The 10,905-nt window shown below is 43.6% G+C and overlaps 1 protein-coding gene across 1 annotated transcript in view; it reads right to left on the bottom strand.

Moving 5' to 3' along the window:
- Positions 1-5,285: 5,285 nt before the first annotated feature.
- LOC102435440 (protein inscuteable homolog) overlaps positions 5,286-10,905 on the bottom strand; it is a 30,977-nt gene continuing 25,357 nt past the window's right edge. Inside the window, exon 7 of the mRNA XM_006093863.3 lies at positions 5,286-5,781. Coding sequence (XP_006093925.1) covers positions 5,653-5,781 — 129 coding nt within the window. The 3' untranslated portion in view covers positions 5,286-5,652. The remainder of the gene's footprint in view (positions 5,782-10,905) is intronic.

Genomic DNA, 10,905 nt, shown 5'->3' on the forward strand with positions numbered 1-10,905 from the left:
GTAGGGACCCACCCTACTCCAGTATGAACCCATCTTAAAAAATTACATCTGCAATGACTCCACTTCCAAATAAGGTCGTGTTCTGAGGTACTGGGGCTTAGGACTTTAACATATGAATTTAGAAGGACAAAAGCTCAACCCATAACACTATCCATGTATTAATACTTTTACTACATTTGATTTTTTCCACAAACATATTATTTTGTGCATAACAACTTTATAAATGTGGTATTATACTGTATGTATCCTTTGTAACTTTTTTACCTAGCAATCTTTTCTTGAGTTGTATTAATGAGACAAATTTATACTAGTTCATGTATAGTACTTCGCTATATGAATGTACAGCTATCCTCTCTACACTAAAATTAAAAATATCGACAAAGTTTTAAAATGTCATTCATTCCGTAAATAATAACAGATACATGAGTCTTAGTCTTAGACGCTGTGAGCTCTCTGGTTCCAGTCCTTGCCAAGACCCCCTGGATCTTCAATTGCATTTTGTGACCCTGCAATCTTATAATTTCAGGCCTCAGCAATTTTTATTGTTGAGGACATTTCAGGCAGCAGGAGGAGAGCCACTCAACTATTGGGGAATATCACTAAGCAACAAAGAAGAGAAGGAAGATATTTGAATTGATGAATAAGCACTAAAAGCTGGAGTTTGGTTTGAGCGAGCTCTGGATGACAGCTGCATATCTCCAGCCTGTGAGATATGCCTGTGGGAGGAAGGCAAAGCTGCCCCACTCCCTGAGTCTCCTGGACAGGTCTTTGGGGCAGGAGGCTGACCCCACTGTCTTTTGATCACAAATCACAGTGAGCAGCCAACCCTGCAAAGGGGAGTTAAATAGTAACCTGAACGCTATGGAAAGACTCACAGACATTCTCGCAAGTGCACAGCCTGGAACCTGGACTGCTTATCTGGGATCGCCCTTGGCCAGGGTTTCAGCCATGGCTGACCTGGGATTCAGTAAGGTGAAGAAAGTCTTGATCTTAAAGGTGGAAGATACAGCACAGCTGAGGTGGGCTCACGTAGCCAACCGCGGGGAGGAGAGGAAGGCCCACCGGCACGTGCAGGTACTCCACAAAGCTGTCAAACTCAGGTGCCAAGAGATAGACAAGGAGATGGCCATCCTGGGCAAGTTCTTAGAAAAAGTGAAAAGGTCCACTGGTCATTTGACTCGGAGCCACCAGCATGGATGGTGTGATGGGAGCCTTCCTGAGAAGGAGCCCCAGAGGAAGAGGTATTGACCGCCTCTGCTCAGGGCCACTCTTCCTGTTGGATGGCCTCACATCTGGCACCAGTGAGCACCTTCTGCCTTTGTGTCCCTCCATTGCTATCACTCTCTGAAGAATCCCTATGGAAGAGCCCATGTCACTTCCAAATACTAGGCCCTTGAAAAATGCTGGGAAAACAGATGGGCTTTGTCTTCTGGAGGTGGGAGATGAGGTTGGATATGAGTTTTAAGGAAAGATCTCCACTTTTTTTGTCTGCTGCATGGGCCTTTGCAATGTCATGTTCAAATTTTGTTATTCTTCCCAAGATCCTCCATAAGGAAAGTGCCACCCTGTGAGGCAGGAAGGACCTCGAGATGGGTCATATGAAGCTTTTCTTATGACAAACCATCTACATGAAACCTCCCAGATGAACTTTTAACTTTAGAAGTACTTTAGAGGTATAGGTAAGTTTATTATTAAATTTTAACATGTGTGAGATCTAAAGACTAAATTTCTAAAGGACTGTTGTAAATGAGCGTGTGCCTCCTGCCACCTCCTACCTCAAGGCACACGTGGATTCAGCAGAAAGCACACACAACTGGAAGCAGCCTGAAAAATGGGGCTGAAATGCCCTGAAAGCTCCCCTCTCCCCACCTTCCCTGAGGGCAGAAACCCCAGGAGCCTGACTCCCCTGTCCCAGCTGTCACCCCCGTCACACTGGCGTGCACCAGAGTGAGAAACGCTTCTGCGTTAAAGTATGACAGTGGGAAAAGCCTGCGGTGGGACTGATGAAGTCTCAGGATGGAGAAAAGAGAGGCCATTGACTTTGTTTTCAATGCCATATAAATGCTGTAGATAACTTGACAAGATCTTTGTTTCTTCTATATGATTCCAAAATTTGAAAATATACAAATAGCCCTTTATGGATTTTTCTAAGGATTTCTATTTGGATTGCATAGTTTCCCTTGAGGGCCTCAAGTTTGAGACACACACACACACACACACACACACACACACACACACACACACACACATATCCTCTCATTTCTGCTGTCAGTCATGGATAGCCCCAAAAGCTGTCTGATAAACCATGAGTAAAAATCATGGGGAAGGATGCTATAAGATTGTGGACATAAATGGAATCTCTACAAAGGGACCATCAGAAATTTCTAACAAAAAGACAGTTTTAAAACAATTGTTCCCAATGGCTGGTATTGCTTTTTAAATGGAGCTGATAACATTCAGAATTTATTTTGATTTGTCTTTGAGGCTCTACTCTGAAACCAGATTAAGGAGGAGCTACTTTAGAGATTTTCATGCTATTGATCATAAACTATATAGGATTGCTATTTTGATTATTTATGTTATATTTCATTGTTTTATTCCTATCCTTTCCCCCTGAAGTAATCTCCATGTCTATTACTGCAATTTTAACAAATGAGTAACTAAAGGTTGGTATCAGTTCTTAAAATCATATAATTAAAATTCAAATGTGTGGGGTTGTGTGGTTTGTTTGTTTTTTGTTTGTTTTTTCAAATAAAAAGGAAGTTCAGAATTTGCCAAAGTGCTATGGTACTATTTTTAAGCTCAAGCATGGTGTTTGGGCTTGTACATACATGAATACACATGTCAAATGTGTATGTACCAAAGTGGAAGGATCATGGATTTTGGAGTCAAATCCTGGTCTTCCATTACCAGTTGTGAGATTTTGGGTAAGATGGAGAGTCTCTTTGAACCTCAGTTTTCTTGCTTGTAAAAACAGATTAATAATAACTCAGCATTGTCATTTTAGAAGTTGAATGAAGTGGTGTATGTTACAGTTCCCAGCCAGAGCAGATGCTAATAAAAAAAAAAAAATGGCAGCTATGGGGTTACTTCTTTGATCCAAATCCCAGCCTTTCCATTAATTACCTGTGTAATTTTAGGCAAGACTCATTACTCCTAAGTGCAGGGTATAGAGATGGGATGGGATGGTCTCTCCATTCCTCACAGAATAAGTCTTCGTTTCTAACACACTAAGAGTCTACGTTTGAGGCACCATCACGAAGGACCAAGCAAATGAAATAGATGCAAAAGTGGGATTTGGTTGACTTGATAGCCACATTTTTTGTGCACTTGTCATCAGAGACTATTCTAAGCCTTTCCCATTAACTTAATTCTCACAACTCTATGATTAAGGCGATATCCTTAATCCCATCTTAGAGATGAGGAAACTGAGACACAGAGTGGTTACGTACTTTGCCCAAAGTCACACAGTAAGTGCAGAGCCAAGATTCAAACCAAGATAGGCTACAGAACTCCTATTTGTTTAAACCATTTTGCTTCATAACTTTTCTAAGGGGATTGACTTACTGACAACTAACCCAGCATCCTCCAGTTCAAATTCACAGGTAACCCAGTACTTAGTAGTTATTTTTACTTTTCTTTCCTGGGCCCAGAATGGAACCTCATGATACATTTGCTGGGGGATAATGTTCTACATAGGTCCAGAGCCATACTTACCTTCTAGTAAGTGTCTGGTGCAAAGTTCCTGCTTTCTTCCTAATTGGCCTCTGAAGTCAAAGGCATGTGGGTTCATATACTCCCCACATCAGCATTAACTGTTTGATTCTGACAACATTACTTAACTTCTCCTGGCCTCAGTTTCCCCATCTGTAATGGAGGGTATAAGTGGGAATATTAATTACTCACAAATGTGAAAATTAAGACATGGTAAAATGACTGCATGTAGGAGGCAGTCACTAAATAGGATCAGCATTAGGACTGATCCTGAGGCAAACTTCAAATGAAGCCACTGAGCTAAGGCAGGGCTCTTGTTCTGAGCTTGGAGTGGGATTCTCTGGCCTGGGGCCTGGCTAAGGCAGCTCCTGAAAGCCCAGAAGCTGCTCACAGATACAGCCAAGCACACAGTCAACCTCTAAACTGTAAAACTGAGGGGGACCAAGGGTGGTTTGAGAATTTCATTACATTGATGTTTCTCTCTCCTACCTTCTCTTCTCTTCTCTTCTCTTCTCTTCTCTTCTCTTCTCTTCTCTTCTCTTCTTTCTCTTTCTCTCTCTCTCTCTCTCTCTCTCTCTCTCTCTCTCTCTCTCTCTCTCTCTTTCATTCCTCTCTCTAACATGTCCTTGGGTGAGGATATTTTTATATCTCTGCTTTGTAGTATCTGCCAATTTCTATGGTGTAAATATTCTCACTATTGCCAATTTCAAGCTACCAACATGAGGTCACTGAATGTGGAATTGAGAGGAAATCCTCCCAATAGTTCCTTGCAAGCTCCAGCTGCAGGAAGCCACCGCTTGCCAATACTATCATGAGAGTGCACCAAGGAACGTAGAAGGCTGATGGACCTTGAGCGTTAGCAGGGCTGACGCTAAGCACTGATGGTTCGTGTTGAGATAGTGGTGCCTCAAAGCAATTTCCTGACTTGATAGCCTCCAAGTAAATGTTTACTAGACCTTACTGATCTTTACTGATCTTTATTGACTTTAGAAACAGTCTGTCTGCTACCTGTTTGCTGTGCTTTACTGAGGGCAATATGTGTATCTAAAACTGAATAAAAGCAGGCAGGACCCAGTTTCAGTGTGTCTCTTCAAGAAAGAGGCTCCACCTGGCCCCCAATGCCTTCTAAATTCATATTTCTTGTATAGCATTTTCATTTGTGCATCGGCCTCTCCTTCAGATCCTGAACCCCACCGCGAAGGTCGCAGCATCCAGCACACCACCACTTTCAAGTATACTTTTGAAGAGGTACTATTCACCATGAGGTTACATAAAAATGAAGAAGTTAAGGGAAACTGAGTTTCCGGAGACTTTGGAAATATTTTTTATTTCCCACTAACTTAGCACTTTACCCATTTATGTACCTATGAAAACAATACAACTCTCTATGCAGTTTTAACAGTGGGAAATTTTTATGGCATAAAACCTTGGGAAGCAAGAAGTTAGTCTAAGCCATAATTTATTCAGAAAAATCCAAGACAAATTTAGTATGATTTCATTTATTAAAGAATAAAAGTTTCTTTCTAGTATAGTCTGTCCAACTATGAATTTCATTTAAAATCTTTTAGAAAGAGCAAATCCACTTTTTAAAAAAATTCTAGGTAGTTATAATACTTTGGTTGCCACGTTTTAAAAAATGAGGCAAGATTATATAGTGAGAGTAGAGAAAGCAAGATGAAGTGAAATCACCCATGACAATCTGTCATATTAGCCATTATGCATTTCAACATCTGCAACTGAAAAGTCACAGAAGTCAAAAAATAAAAACAAAAAAGACTCCCAAGGAACACAGACTGCCTGATGATGTTGCTAGAATATTTAGCCCTATGTCCACTTCATGTAAAAAATAAATTAAGTATAAATAATGAGGTGAGGGGGCTGGTGTGTGCTCAGAGGGGCAAGAGAATGGGGCCAAATGCCTTTCCTCTCCCACACTCGCTACACAAAGCTCTCCTCCATGTTGCTGCAGAGTAAGAAAGAGTCCACAAGCCGGGGCTGGACCAGTTGCTGGAAGTCGGAGTCCTGGAGGCCTTCAGGACAGACCCCGGCCAATCTACGCAGGGCAGCCTGGGAAGAAAACAGAAGAGATGACAGGAGTTGGACTGGGCTCCGTTCAAGTGCATGTATTTCCTTCAACTCCCAGAGAGATGCATTTCAGGAAGTGGCTTGTTTACCAGGTAATCTGAGCTGATTGTCACCCTAACACCTTTAGTTATCTGGTTCTTTTGGTCACCTGGTCATCATAGCAATCGTATCACTTGGTCCCCTGGTTTCATTTGCACCTTGGTCACCATGGTGGATGTCATCTGAAAGTCTTCATGATCTTAATCATCGTCTTGCCATCTTGGTTTCTCAGCAATCCTAGGAACCTGATTGTTTTCAATATCTGTCATTTTAAGGATCTGGTCAACTTAGTGAAATATATGGTCATCCTATAGACAAGAACTGCCAGGGGCATCAGTAGATGCTTCCAGATCCTTAGAGGAACCTTAGAATGGCAAGGGCTATTCACTTATCCATAAATTCCACTATGTTCTGAGGAAAGCATTATGAGATGAGAAGGAGGGAAGAAAGAAAGAAAGAGGAAAGAAGGTCATAAAGTTGAAGGAGGTGGAGATTCTGCCACTGAGATGTGGATGAACAGGAAAGAGAGGTGCGAGCAGAATGAAATCACTGCTCAGATCTTCACAAACTGAGTTTCACTTTCCCGAGTATGCTACCCTGTTTCAAACTCACGTGCCCTTGCTCAGCTCCTCTCCATGACATGAAGTCCCTCCCCACTCTTTTCTAGCCAGGAGTTGCATTCATCCTGCGAGGCCAGTCCCACTGTCACCTCCTCTAAGAAGCCTCCCCTGATTCCTTAAAGCAAAGACAGTTCCTCCCTCCCCTGTGCATGGTCCCTGCACTGACCTTAACCTTCTCATACATGACTGCAATTGTCCTTTAAGTGTGTATCTCCCACACTACACTCTGAGCTCCTCAAGGGTACAGACGGTTTTATTTTTTTATTTTTTTCTGTATCTACAACAGGTAGAACAGGGGCTGGCATGGGACTCAATAAATGTTTGCTGAAAAAAAAGGATCAAATAACGTGCTTTAAAATTGAGTCTACTGCTAGAGCTACCTGAAACTGCACATGTGAGCTGTGCATCTATATAGACCTCTTTACCACGGAGCTGCAATAATACATACTAAGTGCCCAATAAATACAAATTCCTTCCCTCTTCTAGAACCTGTACACATCAGGAAACAAGGTAGGAGCTTAAGGATGTCCTTCCCCTGGGAAACAAAGACAGGGGTCAATATCTGGAGTGGCAGAAGAAACAAAGAAGGAAGAAGGCCAACCTAGTGTTTCATTTAATCCTTACAGGATACTGCAAGGTAAGTTTCGTGATCCCCAATTTGGAAATAAGGACACTAAGGCTCAGAGAGGGAATGGGCTCAGAGAGAGAAAGTGGCCTTCCTGAGATCACACAGAAGTTCAACTCCAGAGCTCTCATACCTACACACACAGCAGGATGCTGCAAGCCCAGGACACTAGTTTATATTGAGTTTAAGGCGGGCATAGAACTTATTACCTAGACATGAGAGGTAACCTATGGCTGAGAAATCACCAAGTTGGTGGAAGGAGAGGATGGCTTTAGTTGGCTGTGGGACTAACAGGCTCTGCCATGTCCAGTGGGTTAAGAGGGGCGTGTGTCTCTGTCTTGGTTTTCTCCAGGAAGTAGACTCCAGGAGACTATCTCTTATTAGTGTGTCCTCTTTCCCCTGGGGTATGATATCCCTAAGGGCTAGAGAGGCTGAGTCCATAACACTTTCTGATTGCTCTTGATCCAACAGCGAGAAATAACCCCATTACCCTTGAGTTATCAGAGTAAAAACAAGCCGGGATCTTCAGCAGAAGAGGTGAGACCATTGATGTATTTTACATCAACAGGGATAAAAATAAAGCAAAAAGGAAGAAGGAAGAAAAACTAGACAAAGAGAGAAAATAAACCCATACCAAGAAAATAAGATAGAAGAAAGTAGCAGAAACAGAGAAAAGGAGACAACAGAAAAAAGTAACAAAAAGGTAATATTAAAACAGAGATACAGAGATGAACTGATGAAAAAAATGAAACCATGCATGAAAGGGAGATGGAAAGAAGAGATGATGACCAAAAAAAAGAGAGAGAGAGAGCACACCCCAGGGCAGGAAGCATAGGAGAGAGGTAGGGAGACATGAGGAGTCAGGATGAGGAGGAGAGAGAGGTCTGGGGGGAATAAAAAGAAAGAGAGAAAGGGAAAGAAGGAGAGAGAGAAACCTCTAAGAGAGGAGGCAACCTCTAGAACAGCGGTTCTCAACCTGTGGGTCGCTACCCCTTTGGGGGTCGAACGACCCTTTCACAGGGGTCGCTTAAGACCATCGGAAAACACATATATAATTACATATTGTTTTGTGATTAATCACTATGCTTTAATTATGTTCAATTTGTAACAATGAAAATACATCCTGCATATCAGATATTTACATTATGATTCATAACAGTAGCAAAATTACAGTTATGAAGTAGCAACAAAAATAATTTTATGGTTGGGGGTCACCACAACATGAGGAACTATATTAAAGGGTCACGGCATTAGGAAGGTTGAGAACCACTGCTCTAGAAGGAAAGAAAAGCAAAAACAAAACATAAGAGAGAGAACTAGAAACAGACCTTAAAAAACACAAAAGCAAATAGATACCCAGAGTCCCTAGAAAGTCTACAGGGCATGAACCCCAACCATCTGGGAGCACCCTCTCCTCAGGGCCCAGGGGCTTAAAGGACCTCCCACCCTTCCAAAGCTTTTCTCTCTCAGCCTCTACTTTCCTTGGAGAGTTAACAACCAATCAACTCAGGATCTCATTCCCAGACAGTCTGAAAACACGTAAGTATTTAACAAGCCCAGCAGCCCACTGACAGCTGCTTCATTAAGGAAAAATCAAGCCTGTTTGCAGGAGACAATCTGTGCTGCCACTTTCGCAGATGTGGGAAGCAACCACTGAAATGTCTCCCATTCCCCTGAAAGGAGCCTTTGAAGCTGGAAAGAACACCTTGAGGACGGGCAGGAGAGGCAGCCTCCAACTCCACCCACCAGGCAAGGCGCCTAGTACCTCCGTCTCACCAGCCAGGGGGCAGCACTCAAATATGGAGGCCCTTCTAGCAGCCAAACCACAAACACTCACCAACAGGGGGTGCTGAGGGTGGTCAAGTCTACCAGTTCCTCAGCCAAGCCAAAAACAGTCACCAAACCCAAAGTCCTATGGAGAAACAAAGAGCTGGAAAAGGATCCTGACCACAAGAAGGCCCCGGGCTAGAAGGGGAGAAATTCAAATCCCTTCATGAGCCAAGGTAACAAGACCAGGACCATAAGGCATGGGGGAGAAAGCATGTCTGGAGACAAGATGGTCTAGTCAAAAGTCAAGGCTGTGTTTCAATTCTAAGAGCCTCCCTTTATAACACCCAGAATACCAGAGAACTCAACCTGCCTCCTACTGGGGAAAACAAAATCCGAGCAGGCAGGCCCAGGTGCATGCTGTGTGCTGCTATCTTGAGCATGGAGGGCTCCCAGGAAGCTGCATGGAGGAGAGGTATTTTGGTCTAAGTCTTGAGGGAGGTGCTGGCAGAGCTGTAGAAAGGGTATCTGCTTGGGACAAGGGACAAGGGTAGTGTCAGGTGGCTCATAGCACTCTGGCCTAGCCAGGAGGACGGGGCCTGGAGGCAGTGGGAGGCCTCCAGAGCCTATGGTGGGTGGGGTTCCCACTGTGAAGGGCTGAACCACATGGACAGCAGGCTGTAGGTAACAGGGACCATGGAAGGATTGGTCATGGAGTGTCATGTTGTAAACTGTCATGAGGAAAATGAGCCCAGTAGCTAGAACGAGGGTGATTTAGGAAGAGAGGGGCTCTCTTCTGCATCCAGCAACTTGTCCAGAAGGAGAAATGTAATCCCTTTTCCACTGGAAAACCCTTTAGGAGATTGAAGATAGTGGCTAAGCCTTTCTGTGTGCTCTTCTTCAAACTAATGACATAAATGAAAAAGGAATCACAGCAAGCCCTTGTATCTGAATGGAGGTTTATAGGTTCCCAACACTTCCTCAAGGCCTGGTTAGTGTCAAGCAGTTGCTAGCTGCCTGAGTTGTGAAGATAATGGGAGTTGGGAGCAATTATTATGTTTGCCAGGTATTAATCTTCTCCGTTTGATTCACTAGACAAGACAGAATTAAGAAGCTCTGTGAACCCGGAAAATCACATCTTTACATTCACTAATCTCTCATTGAAACTTAGCCTTTCCTTCTATTGTGGATGTAGCAACAAACCATGAAGTCTCAGCAAGCCCTGAGATTTGTTCACCAGTAGAAATCCCAGGAACTTTCATATCTCATGATTGTGGTAGGTAGCTTCAAATACCATTGACACTCGTTGGTAGGCAGGTTACAGTGCTTATTAGACTCAATGATCAATCTTATTTAAGTTATTAGTTAAAAGTAAACATGTTTAAATACTCTATAATTATCTACACTAATAAAAGAGAAACATGGTAATTAGCATACGACCGCTACCCTTCCCATTGGCTAATCAGCATATCCTTATGCAAATTAACTGTCAGCCAAGATGGCGGCCAGCAGCCATGCACTGAAGCGAACAGGGAGGCTTGCTTGCTCCAGTGAAAGAGCTTTGGGTTTGGTGACTCCAATGTTCCCCGCCTCACTTGCCGGCCTCTCAGCTGCAACTCTAAGCAACTATGTTGCAAATATAGAAGCTAAACAAAACCCCAGAAACCGGCTTTCAGTCAGCGGGCTTCAGCCAGCCTGACCGCAACATTGTATCAATGTTTTCAGCAGCGAGGCCTCAGAGCTAAAGCTGGCCCAGAATAAAAAAAAAAGAAAGAAAAAAAGGAGCAGTTGGGAGCTTCAGTCACCCACCAGCAGGAAAACAGCCCTCAGCCCCTCAGCCAGCCTGGCCAGGCACCCCAGTGGGGACCCCCACCCTGATCCAGGACACCCTTCAGGGCAAACCAGCCGGCCCCCACCCGTGCACCAGGCCTCTATCCTATATAGTAAAAGGGTAATATGCCTCCAGGCACCGGGATCAGTGGAGCCGTGAGGCCTCCTGGCACCGAGATCAGTGTGACAGGGGGCAGTGCCCAAACCCCTGATCGCCCTGCGGCT

Source organism: Myotis lucifugus, unplaced genomic scaffold (assembly GCF_000147115.1).
Source record: "Myotis lucifugus unplaced genomic scaffold, Myoluc2.0 scaffold_124, whole genome shotgun sequence".
Lineage (NCBI taxonomy): Eukaryota > Metazoa > Chordata > Mammalia > Chiroptera > Vespertilionidae > Myotis > Myotis lucifugus.